General features: G+C 49.2%; 1 protein-coding gene and 1 long non-coding RNA gene across 2 annotated transcripts; one reads left to right on the forward strand and one right to left on the reverse strand.

Annotated features, from left to right (window-relative positions):
* Positions 1-58: 58 nt before the first annotated feature.
* Positions 59-6,566, reverse strand: Hsp90ab1 (heat shock protein 90 alpha family class B member 1). Its single transcript, XM_020157161.2, has 12 exons — positions 6,411-6,566; positions 4,967-5,113; positions 4,119-4,325; positions 3,856-4,015; positions 3,613-3,746; positions 3,178-3,486; positions 2,381-2,546; positions 1,999-2,189; positions 1,751-1,898; positions 1,345-1,613; positions 540-873; positions 59-441 (listed from the first exon to the last, which is right to left on the reverse strand). Exons 2-12 carry the CDS (start codon positions 5,111-5,113, stop codon positions 332-334), a joined length of 2,175 nt encoding a protein of 724 aa, XP_020012750.1. The 5' UTR covers positions 6,411-6,566; the 3' UTR covers positions 59-331.
* LOC141425626 (uncharacterized) lies at positions 2,480-5,115 on the forward strand. The gene is made up of 2 exons (XR_012450631.1): positions 2,480-2,570; positions 3,823-5,115. It is a non-coding gene; the product is annotated as an uncharacterized lncRNA (long non-coding RNA).
* Positions 6,567-13,118: the final 6,552 nt, after the last annotated feature.

Raw genomic sequence — 13,118 nt, forward strand, 5'->3', positions numbered from 1 at the left:
AGCACCTAGGGGACAAAGGGAAGTATGGCAACATCCACTTTACAAGGGAGAGCAGAACTGTATAAAACTGCATCTTCTTTATTTTGCATACTTTAATTTCAGAACAAAATAAAAACACATTACACAACACCCAACCCTGCTGTCAAGATGAGAGAGGGGCCAAGACCTTTGGCCCCTCTTTCCTGCCTTACACACAAGGACAGGAGGAAGAAACAAAAACACTAGGCATCAGCAGAGGGAGCCAGGCAGGACAGGACCATTCAAGGCTGTTATGGAGTTATGGGGACACTATACAGAGGACACAGGTTTCCAAATGGGAATTGGAAGGCGCCTAATCTACTTCTTCCATGCGAGAGGCGTCCTCATCTCCCTCAAGTGGGGGGATCTCATCAGGAACAGCAGTGCTGGGTTCCTCAGCTGTCACCTCATCCTCATCAATGCCTAAATGGAAAAAAGGCAACAGCATTAAATCAAGTCCGCCCGAGAAGCCAGTTCCACAAGTTGCCACCCACAGCTCACAAGGCTAGGGGCTTGCTTACCCAGGCCTAGCTTGATCATGCGGTAGATGCGGTTGGAGTGGGTCTGGGGGTCCTCTAAGGAAAAGCCAGAGGACAGCAGTGCAGTTTCAAACAGGAGCACCACCAGGTCTTTGACAGCCTTGTCGTTCTTGTCTGCCTCAGCCTTCTGCCTCAGTGTCTCCACAATGGGGTGATCGGGGTTGATCTCCAGGTGCTTTTTGGCCATCATGTAGCCCATTGTAGAGTTGTCTCTAAGTGCCTGGGCCTTCATGATCCTCTCCATGTTGGCTGTCCAGCCATAGGTGCTGGTCACAATGCAGCAGGGAGAAGACACAAGCCTATTGGAGATTGTCACCTGTGGATAATCACAAATGGTTTATACATAGCATGGTAGGGTGACAAAATCTGTAGTCTCAACTACTGCAGAGACAGGCAGAAGGGTTTCTGGAGCCCAAGGCTTCAGACTGTCACAACAAAACACCTTAGAGCTACATTACATGGGCTGATCACTTCAGTGGTATTTTCAAGTTTTTACTCTCACCAAGAGTTAATGAAATATACTTCTCAAGTTTTACAGAAACCATAGCCTTCAATCTGGCTGGGGGACAGCAGAGTGGCTCTAGTGGTAGAGCACCTGCCTGACAAGTGTGAGGCCCCAAGTTCAAGTCCTAGTACTGTGCAAAAAACCAAAAACTGGCTATGGAAAGAACAAAAGTTAAACAGGCTTTAAACAGAGACCAGCTGTACAGCAACATGGAACCTGACTGAAGTAAGTGGTCCAAAAGATATAGGTAACAAAACACATCCTAGTTCCTAAACAGCTCACCTTCTCAACCTTCTTATCCAAGATTTCTTTCATGAGCTTGCAGAGGTTCTCAAACTTAGCCTTGCTCTCTTCCATTTTCTTCTTCTCCTCCTCATCCTCAGGCAGCTCCAGGCCCTCCTTGGTCACAGACACCAGGCTCTTCCCATCAAACTCCTTCAGCTGCTGCACGCAGTACTCATCGATAGGCTCGGTCATGTACACCACCTCAAAGCCACGCTTCCGCACCCGCTCTACGAAGGCGGAGTTGGCCACTTGCTCTTTGCTCTCACCTGTAAGATGGGTTATTAACTATGACTCCGACTGAAAGACCTTCTACTGCCAAGTTCCCAAGTGCCCTGAGGTGTCCCCTCCACTTCCTGCTGCCATCCAGCCAAGGCAGCTTTGATCAGACTAAGCTCCAACTCACCTGTGATGTAGTAGATAGACTTCTGAGTCTCCTTCATACGAGAGACATACTCTGACAAGGAAGTCATCTCATCTCCAGACTGAGAGGTGTGATAGCGCAGCAGCTCAGAAAGCCGTCGTCGATTGGTGGAGTCCTCATGAATTCCAAGCTTGAAGGGCGGGAAGAGAAAAAAACCATTTCACCTTTTACTCTACCAGTGGGAAAATACACCACCATGGAGCGGTCAAGGGAGTAAGCATTCTCCTTACTTTTAGATTCTTAGAGAATGCCTCATAGAACTTCTTGTAGTTCTCCTTGTCTTCTGCCAGCTCAGAAAAGAGCTCAAGGCACTTCTTCACAATGTTTTTGCGGATGACTTTCAAGATTTTGCTCTGCTGGAGCATTTCTCTGGAGATGTTCAGGGGCAAGTCCTCAGAATCAACCACACCACGAATGAAGTCTGCAACCAACCAGGACCCAAAGCTCAGTACCCCAGCACTGAGCCTGGTCACCCTCATGCAAACAAAACAGCTCTTTGTTTCCTCCCCCCAAACCATCACTTGCTGTGCTAAAGGACCATTAATTATTCATGTAAGACTTCACGCCCAGTTGAATGTCGAAGACCAACTGGATTACACCAAGGACACTCACTCAGATACTCTGGTATCAACTCATCACAGCTATCCATGATAAACACACGGCGGACATAAAGTTTGATATTGTTCTTCTTCTTTTTGTTCTCAAAAAGGTCAAAGGGAGCCCGTCGGGGAATGAAGAGCAATGCCCTGAATTCCAGCTGACCTTCTACAGAGAAGTGCTGAAAGAAAGAAACCCCAAACAGGTGAGCAGTACACTTTCAGACAAGAGTGCCTTGATCCCAACACCAAAGCATCTGTAACCAGAACAACGATCCGCCCCAAGCTCTAGGGACAGTAGGGTACTACAAGCAGCTCCTAAGGAAACTGGGCCCTAGCTGGGTGCTGATGGCTCACACCTGTAACCACAACTACATGGGAAGCTGAGATCAGGAGGTTCAAGGCCAGCCTGAGCAAGTAGTTCATGAAAATGCCACCAAAATGCTGGAGGTGTGGCTTTGCAAGCAGGGAGCCCTGAGTTCAAATCCCAGCCTCACACACACAAAACAAACCCTAATGCCACAAATCTAGAATGCTAACTAGCTGTGTACAATCCTTGGGTGAACAAAAGGTACCTCCAATCAGAACCCTGGTTGCCATAGCATCATGGAGATTTATCAGAAAGTGAAGTCACTGGGAAGGTTGGGATTTCTTCAGTGTGGCAGCAATTCTAACCAGCAAATCCACACGGCACTGCAGCTTCCAGGTCACAGCTACCAACCAGTTAGGGCAGTTCTGTGTGCCTACCACCTCCCAATACACTTCTAACCTCCTCTCTCTAGTTTTGACAACATGCAAGGGAAGAATTCTTACCTTAACTGCCAAGTGGTCTTCCCAGTCATTAGTGAGGCTCTTGTAGAATTCTCCATATTCTTCCTGAGTAATATCATCAGGGTTTCTGGTCCAAATGGGCTTGGTCTTGTTCAGTTCTTCTTGATCAATGTATTTCTCCTTAATCTTCTTGGTTTTCTTTTTCTTATCCTTACCACTGTCATCTTCCTCATCTGAACCCACATCTTCAATCTTGGGCTTCTCCTCATCATCCTTATCTTCCTCCTCTTTCTCACCTTTCTCTTCCTCTGCCTCATCATCACTGATCTCCTTCTCCCGTTCCTTTTCCAACTAAGATGCCAAATTCAACAGAGTAAATTTTGGAGGACTCAACACCAGAAAAGCAAAGTTAAGAGGCCATTGAGTCTCCAGAACAGGAGACACAAAGCATATTCAAGGTTATCAGCCCACACTCACATAGAGGGTGATGGGATAGCCAATGAACTGCGAGTGCTTCTTCACCACTTCTTTGACCCGCCTCTCCTCTAAGTACTCTGTCTGATCTTCTTTGAGGTGGAGGATCACTTTGGTACCTCGGCCAATGGGCTCACCTAGAAAAAAGTGATCACAAATGTGAGACTAAATACTCAAGACCGCTACAACATGCCCACCTCTGCCCTCCCCCAGAATTCTACCCCTCAAGTTGGAACACCAACTCACCATGGTCAGCACGCACAGTGAAGGATCCCCCAGCAGAAGACTCCCAGGCATACTGTTCGTCGTCATTGTGCTTTGTGATCACCACCACTTTCTCTGCCACCAGGTAAGCAGAATAAAACCCAACACCAAACTGCCCAATCATAGAGATGTCTGCTCCAGCCTGCAAAAAGTGTTTTAAAGTCAAACTCAAGTTCTGAAAAAAAAATAGCAAGCAGAAACACTGATGAATGTGCATAGTATATACGTATATGAAATTCCACTACCTGAAGAGCCTCCATAAATGCTTTTGTACCAGACTTGGCAATGGTTCCCAAGTTATTTATGAGGTCAGCCTTGGTCATGCCAATGCCAGTGTCCACCAAAGTCAGAGTGCGTTCCTGAGGGTTCGGGATGATGTCAATTTTCAGCTCTTTACCACTGTCCAACTTGGAAGGATCTGTCAGGCTCTCATAGCGAATCTTGTCCAAGGCCTGTAAAAAACAATAAATACAAATATCTGCCTTTCTCTTCATCCAAAAGAAAACCTGGTTTCCACTATTAAACAGCCAAAATTCTTACTGTTCCCTTAAGGTTTAAGAATCATACCATAGTCTTAGCTTGTCACTAGTGGCTCACACCTGTAATCCCAGCTACTTACTCAGGAGGCAGAGATCAAGTTGGAGGCCAGACTGGGCAAAATGAAAGTTAAGACACTTATCTCCAGTATCTCAAAAATACCCAACACAGCCAGCCATTGGCTCATGGCTGTAACCCTAGCTACGCAAGAGGTAGAGATCAGGAAGATTGGGCTCAAAGGCATTCCAGGCATGTAGTTTGAGAGACCATCTCAAAAATACCCAACACAAAAAACAGGCTGGCAGAGTGGCTGAAGTGGTAGTGCCTGCCTAGCAATTACGTCCCAGTTCAAAGCCCGGTACTACCAAAAAAGAAAAAAATAACCAGTTAGCCCTCTTGTCCAGGACACAAGGACCTCACCTTTCAAATTTAGGATTGGCAAAGTAAGGTAAATCTTTCAGGATCAGCTGCTGGTTTATCCCCTTCCATAGTAACCCCCACCAAATGTTACACCACTCCTCCCTCTTAAAAACCCAATTAAGAGCAGAACACTCACATCAGAAGCATTGGAGATCAACTCCCGAAGGAAAATTTCCTTGTTGGAATAGAATGTATTGATGATGAGAGACATGAGTTGGGCAATTTCTGCCTGAAAGGCGAAAGTCTCCACCTCCTCCTCTCCATGGTGCACTTCCTCAGGCATCTGAACATAAAATGACCAGCGATTACAAAGGAACGTGATGGTGGTGGTCCCTTATTAAATAATCCCAATGTTCATCTCAATTTCAATTAAAACCTCATCCAGACATCTAGTTCAAACTGCTCTGAACTACTCATTCCCAAGAGACCGATAACGCCACCTCTTTTTAAGACCTTAAGCTTACACACAAAGTGGGAAGCCAGTTCAGAATGGAAGAAACCTAAAGCGTTCTTCACCCAAATGCAACCAGACCGTTGGGAAAACATCTGATAACATGGTGACCAACAGTCAGCATCACCTGTTAGCTTGCTTCAATTTCTGCACCATCAACACCAGGTAACCCCTGTGTACCTTTGAGATGTGACAATTACTAGGGCCCAATCTTTTTAATTTGGGGAAGACAGAGCTTTGCAAAAACAGCACTGGCTTTTAGGTAGGTGCCACTGAGCTAGTGTACTGCTCCATCCAGCTGGGCAAGTAAACGCTGGAGCGCGCAGCGGGGCAATCACATCACGACAAAGGGCCGCCGAGGCTCCAGCAAGCCGTGCAAACTGAGAACACATTAAGATGGTGGCCGAAGCAGCCTGCCGACCCTCATCACTGCCAGACATGCGTCGGCAAGGGCCACACGAGGAGGGGGCGCCACCGTGCACCCTCCCTCTCCCCAGCATCCGGGCACTGGGGCGGGGCGTCAGGCTGCAGAAGCTTCCAGAACAATCTCAGCTCTCCAGGAGGGGCGGGGGAGGGAGCCTTGAATCTCCCGGAGCCTGCCCCCTCCCCGCCGCTCCTCCTCCACAGGGAAAGATCTGGAAGAACCGCGGTGGGCCGAGCAAACCAGAAGCGTCCCTCCCCATGGGACACCCCCCCCAAACAAAGCGCCCTAAAGACGCACGAAACGCATTCGCTCGGTGGGGCGGCTGGCAGGCGGGCCACGCCGGGCCATGCTGAGTCACCACGAACGCGCACCTTCCCGCCCCCTGTAGCCGCGTCCGGAAGTGGAAGGCAAATATGGCAGCGTCCCAGACTGGCGCGGCCACCACGTGCGGCCGCCCACCACCCCGTCCCCGCCCCGAGGCCCACCTTGCCCGCGACCAGCCGGCGCCTGGGGTGAGCCCTGCCGCGGGGCGACGCTAGGAAGAATGGAAAGTAGGATCACAAGCCGCGCCTTCCACCGCCACCCGGGAAGCATTAGGATTAATTGCCCCAAAGGCCGCCCCGGTCTGGCGGCGCCAGCAATGTTTCCCACGAAAGAAAGAGTCCTCCAGAGAGAGAGGCCTGCGGACGGAGGCTGCGGCCTTACCTTGAAAAGAAAGGGCTGCAAGCTCTACACAGCAGCGTGGGCCCGGACCGAGTCCGACTCGCACTCAGCGACTAGGCTGCGCGGAGGTGACTCAAGAGAGCTAGTGTGCGGCCCCGACCGCCCTTTATAAGGCGAAGCACATCCCGGCGCCCTCCCCGGATCCCTCCGCCTTAAAGGAGCATGCCCAGCAGCCCCGCACCTGCCGCCGCCCGCCCTCCTTGACGTCATGGCCCGGAATCGGGGAGGGGGCGGGGAAAAGCCGCGGTCTGCTGTGGGTCCATTCACACATTTGTTCCCGTTCGCTGCCTTATCTGTGCACGCCAGGACATGACCGCACCGAGATTAGGCATCCGGCATGCTTATAGGATATAAATGGTGTTTTTTCTGACTCCTCCACCCCTCCCGAAACCTGGCTCCTCCACACCCTGGAGGCCGTCCCTGGGGGAAACGTGAAGAAAGCAGAGGAACCTAACCACCTGAACTGCCGCTCCCAGACCCAGTCATCCTAGCCTTTGCTCTACACATCACATGTCTTTCACAACGGGACAATGCGTTGCCAACTTTAGGCAGCCCGGAGCCGGGCCCCCTCCCGACCAGGGAAAGGACGGACAGCTGGGAGCGGGGCGTAGCTCCCTCTCGGGGGAGGGGCTGGCGGACTCTTTGCCTGAATGCAGCGGAAGGAGCTGCCGCGGCGGTGCTGCGACACTTCCAGCAGTTTCCAGGCCGGTCTCGGCGGTCCCGCCCTCTCCCCCTCCCACTCCCCCTCGTCCCCACTCCAAGCTCCACCTCTCCCACTGCGGCGGGCAGAGTCTTCACGACTGCTGGGCCCTGCGCTGGGTGCTGCCCAGGCAAGGAGCGGTGGATGCCCGGTCCTTCTGGCCTCGCTGCTGTGAACGGGGCCGTGGGAGCCTCGCATGCCTGGAGAGGGTGTGCGGCGTAGAGGGAGGGCCCTCCCTCCCCGATCAGTCACACATCCCTGGGCAGCTGGGTGGCTCAGCGGGCACCCCTTTCAGCGGGATCGCTATCGGAGACCCACCCCAGCTTCTGCGGCCGCCCACGTACACGGAGCTCAGGGACCTGCGCCTTCCCTACACAGGCACGCCAAGCTGTTCCTCGAGCTGGTTTCATTTTGCTAGTTTCTTCCCTCCTGCAGCTGCTTGGATCTCGGGAGGGGAAGGACCCCCAAGGACCTTTGCAGGGCGGATGGAGCTGTAGGAGGGCTCATGAAGACGCTTGCCACAGGGCGGCTAGAACGAAGTTGTTCTTCAGCCTTGGCGCCAAGGCCCTTAGGCTATGAGCCGGCCCTGGGAACCGGCCCGCCAAGCCCGGTCTGGCTCGGCCACTCTGCGTGCCTTGCAGCTGGCAAGCTGTCCTTACCTTTCCCAGGTCTTGTCTGGAAGCCTGCTGGACTGGTGGCCCCTCTGTGCACTGTAAATGTCCATCTAGTTTCCTAGTCCACTCTGTGCAACCCCAGGGAGAGGTTCCCCAACCATATTCACCCAAACCTTCCTCACCGCGCTGGCATGCAGCCCACCTTCTCTAAGGTGGGCTTGGTTTGTTGTTGAGTAAAGAAAACAAAGGAGGACCCCTAATTGCCTCTTCCTTGCGCTCTTTTTCCACTTGGTCTGTTATGCCTGCCAGCAAGCACCCCCATTTATGCGCTCTTTCATTATGGTGTGGGAGAAGTCCATGAGTATAGACAGGCTCATTGGGTGCTGTGCCAAGAACCCATACACACCCTGGGGTGCTGGTCCTGACGAAAATCTCAAACCAGGAGCATCATCCCCTCCACATGCCTTCTCCCTTTGCACAGAAGGGACCTAGCTAATTAAAAATCTGACCGCGCTGGTGGTTTACACCTGTGATCCTAGTTATTTGGGAGGCAGAGTTCAGAAGCATCAAGGTTCAAAGCCAGGGTCTCTAGTTCCAGAAATCCTACGTCAAAAAACCCGTCACAAAAAAATGGCTGACAGAGTGGCTCAAGTGGTACCAGCGCCTACCTAGCAAGCGAGAAGCCCTCAGTTCAAACCCCAGTGCTATGCCAAAAAAAAATCTGTTCCCTGGACTGGGGGATTGATCTCAGTGGTCCAATGTCCAGTCCTTGCCCAACACAGGCCAGACCCTGGGTTCTTACTGTCCTGTGAGCAGGTGACAGTGAGTCTGGAAAGTGAAGGCTTTAGTGACTACCAGGTTTACTCAGCCATGAGTCTTTTCTGCTACAGGAGTGGAATGAATGGAGCTTACGTTCCCTCCCCTCTCCCCACTGGGTTTTGAACTCAGGGCCTCATTTGCTTAGGCAAGTGCTCTTACCTCTTGAACCACTCTGCCAGCCCTTTTTTTGAAATGAGTTTATTCAAGATAGGGTCTCTTGAACTATTTGCCTGGGCTGGCTTCAAACTGCCATTCTCCTGGTGTGAGTCACTGGCACCCAGCTGTTTTATTTGGTGGGACAGGGGTTTGAATTCAGGGCTTCATGCTTCCAAAACAGATGTTCTATTGCTTGAGCCACACCTCTAGTCCGAGAAAATCCAACTCTTGTGCCAGCACAGAAATTCCATTTTCTCTTCAGGGAAGCCATTCAGCCTGTGTCCAGAAACCCCATCCTCCCAATCCCTAATTCCCACCAGGAGCCGTGCCTGGGGATGCAAATATGTGCAGGGAAGGCAGGAAAACCCTCTGCTGCCGCAGGCCACATGTGAGCATGGCAGTGTGGGAAAGCAGCAGAGACCCTGCTCATCTTGGGAAAGGGCAGGCTTAGGACCCTGACTAGCCAGACCACAAACATGTCTCCCCAGAGGGAAAAGCATGGAAATGCACAGAGACTCAGAGGGACCCTAAAGGAATCAGGAGGAGCTGAAAGTGATCCCACAGGCAGGGGGTAGGTAGATCACAGAAGGCTACAAATGCCTTGTTGAGAAATTCTGACCTCAGTGGTGAGGGAGGCCACTGAAGGCCATTAAAGACAGACAGACCCTAAGCCTCCCAAAGCTTTATTCCCAGCTGCATTTGCAACCACCAATGTTCCCAAAATATCCTCTATTCCTGACCAGGCCTCAGAGCTGTTGGAGAGTGGCCAGCTGAAGCAGTATTAACAAAGCACAGCCAGGCATAGTGCTACATTCCTGTAACCCAGCGTTTGAGAAGCTGAGGCAGGAGGGTCAAGAGTTCGAGGCCAGCATGGGCTACATAGACCCTGTCTCAAAAAACAGTGCCTGCTTCAACAAAATTGGAGAAGAGGGCAGAACAGGTTCTGCCTGGAAGTGCGGTGGGGAAGGGGGAGAGCAAGGAAGGGCCCAAACAATGTATATGCATATGAATAAACGTATAAACAATTAACAAAAAAATAAATAAAATTGCCTGTAACTGGTGTGCCTGCTGCTTTTTCTTCCCCTATGGCCTGTGTGTAAAGAATGATTTTTACATTTTTTAGTGGCTGAAAAAAAATCAAAAAGAAGATAGTATTTTTGTTTCTTGGCTGGTTGGTTTGCTTGTTTGTTGAGCCAAGGTCTCCCTGTGCAGCCCAGGCTGTCCTGGAACTCGCCATGTAACCCAGCCTGGCCTTGAGCTCCCAATCCTCCTGCCTCAACCTCCCAAACTGGTAGGATTACAGGGATGCACCACCACACCCAGCATTTTTTTTTTGTTGAGACAGGGTCTTATTATGTTGCCCAAACTGGTCTCATATTCCTGAAATCAAAGGATCTACTGCCTCAACCTCCCAAGTGTTGGGACTACAAACATGCGCCACCCTGACTGGTTAAACAGTATTTTGATAAGTGAAAATTATATGAAATTTGAATTTCTAAAGTTTTTTTTTGGGAGATTGAACCCAGGGCCTTAAGCATGCTAGGCAAGTACTCTACCACTGAGTTATACAAAATTTTATTGAAACACACAGCTATGCCCATTTGTTTGCAGGTTGTCTTGGGCTGCTTTTGTTACATGAGAGAGACCATATAGCTTGCAAACTTACTCTCTTACCTTTCGCTGAAAAGGTCTGCAGACCCCTGAGCTAGCCAAAGCGATTGAAGTCTTGAAGAAACAGAGCCTTGGCTTGGGCGAAGACCTCCCGTGGGCTTCCAAAAGGTTGTCTAGCATCATGGGTAAGGCTCAGTGACATCAGATCATCAGGCACTGTACAGCATGGGCCCGGGAGGAGCTGTAGGTCTTGAACCCCCAGAATGAACAGTCTCAGTGCCTGCCAGCTCTGCTCTCTTACTTTTCAGGTCTCCCCAATGCTTAATTTTTTTTGAGGTACTGGGGATTGAACCTAGGACCTCAAACATGCCAGGTAAGCACTCTGCAATGGAGTCACAAGCCCAACTCTTTTTTTGTGAAGGGTTTTTTTGAGATAGGCTCTTAGGAACTATTTGGCCAGGCTGGCTTCGAACCTCAGTCCTCCTAATCTCTTCCTTCTGAGTAACTAGGATTACAGGTGTGAGCCACAGGCGCCAGCACAAGCCCAACTCTTAAGTCTCTGAACTCCACAGGGAGTTCCCACAGGGAACACCCTGAGCTGACACCCTCCCTACCAGTGGGCCTGACCTTCAGATCCGTGCACAGTTGGGCAGATCTACACAGCCAGTGCCATCTCTACTTCTTCATCTGTTTTCACATTCTCTCAGGATGTGAGATTGTCTTACACAACTATCACTCGTTTTATTGTTAGCACATTTTTGGTTTGGTTTTGATGCCATGACACATGAGAAGTTTTGTTCATCACCTGAGCTCACAAGGCAATTGATTATTATTTATTTATTCAGCAACTCAGTAAAACTACATTATTAATTCTTAATTTGTCTGTCAACTTCTTAGTGTTTTCTAGGGATAAGCATATCATATGAGAACGCATAGTTTGGTTTTTCCCCTTTTTGGTTCTGGGTTTGCAGTACTAAAGTTTGAACTCTAGGCCTTGCACTTGCTAGGCAGGCACTCTACTGCTTGAGCAAGCGCCCCCCAGCCCTGGTTTCTCCCCAATTCTCTCTCTCCTTTTTTTCTTAGTATTGAGGTTTGAACTCAGGGCCTCATGCTTGCTAGGCAGGCGCTCTATCACTTGAGCCACTCCACCAGCCCTTTTTTGTTTTGCTTATTTTCAAGAGAGGAGCTTCCAAACTACTTGCCTGGGCTGGCTTTGAACCACGATCCCCATGATCTCTGCCTCCTGAGTAGTTAGGATTACAGGTGTGAGCTATTGGCACCTGGCTCCTTTTTTATTCTTGCATCCTTTTTTTTGTGGTGGGACTGGAGTTTGAACTCAGGGTTTTGTGCTCACAAAGTAGGCGCACTACCACTTGAGCCACACCTCCAGTCCATTTTTCACTCTGTTTATTTTGGAGATGGGTTCTCAGAACTATTTGCCCCAGCTGGCCTCCCACCTAGATCTCAACCTCTGAAGTAGTTAGGATTATAGGCGTGAGCCACTGGTACCCAGCTTAATTCTCATGTCTCTATTTCTTGTTTTATTACATTTGTGGAACAGTGATGAGTAGAAGCAGCAATTCTTGGGGTTTCTGTCATTCCTGACCAGATCTACCCTTTCACCCTTCAACATAATATATACGTTCTTTCCCTAACTCACTATAAACTTTAATCTCATTAGGCATTACATTTTTTTTGCATCTATTAAAAATATTAGTTCCCTTAATTTATGATTAATTTATTAATAGACTGTAATATCAGGCTGAAATGATCTATTTCTTTGAAGTTTTGTAGACCATCCCTCCCCCAAACTACCTAGGGCCTATTGTTTTCCATATGTCAACATCTTTTTGCTACTCATCAATACCTTATTGTATTAATACATCAATAGTACAAGGGGGTTTCATTGTGATAATGCTATAGACGCATACAGTGTACTTTGAAAAAGTTCACCCCTCTATTACCATTTGGAAACATTTTTAACTATTTTTTTTAATAGTGCTGGGATTTGAACTCAGGGCCTCATGCTTTCTAGGGAGGTACTTTACCACTTGAGCCCACTCTACCAGCCCAGAAACATTTTACTTAGAGTCAAAATTTTACTATCTTTTAAATGCCCTGCTATCTAAAGCATATCTTCTTTTTTCATTCCTTTTTTTTCTTTCTTTTCTTGGCATCCTGGGGTTTGAACTCAGAGCTTTGTGCTTACGAGGCATGTGCTCTACCACTTGAGCTGGCCCATCAGCCTGAGGCTGCAGATTTCACCAGTTCTCTGTTAACTGCATCCCACAACCTTCAATACACTGCATAGTACTCATAACAGTTCAGGGGTATTTATGTTTGCTTTTTGAAACAAACTCTCGATATGTAGCCCAGGGTGGCCTTGAACTTGGTATGTAGCCCAGGCTGGCCTCCATCTCACAATCGTGCCTGTCTCGTGAGTGCTGGGGTTATTAGCATGCATCTTCTTTCATCAATTTAAGTGTCTTATATTTTCAGTGTGACTGTGGTGCAGTCATACAGTGTGGTATGAACGTTGCTGGCTCTTTTGTATTAGAATGTAGTTAATACTTGTAAAGACTCCCGGTTGCTTGAGGATAAATTCACCAAATCATTGCGTTAGCTGTATTAAATCAGAACTGCAAATTGTGCTGTTAAAAGTAACACACCATGCCCAGCACCTTGAAAAAAAATAACAAACATAAAAAAAATGACTGGACATGCCTTGGAAAAGGGTGAGGCTCAGGCAGGGAGGCCAGTCGGTGGGGGGAGCAGAGGGTGAGCCCTTTC

Source organism: Castor canadensis, chromosome 8 (assembly GCF_047511655.1).
Source record: "Castor canadensis chromosome 8, mCasCan1.hap1v2, whole genome shotgun sequence".
NCBI classification, from domain to species: Eukaryota; Metazoa; Chordata; class Mammalia; order Rodentia; family Castoridae; genus Castor; species Castor canadensis.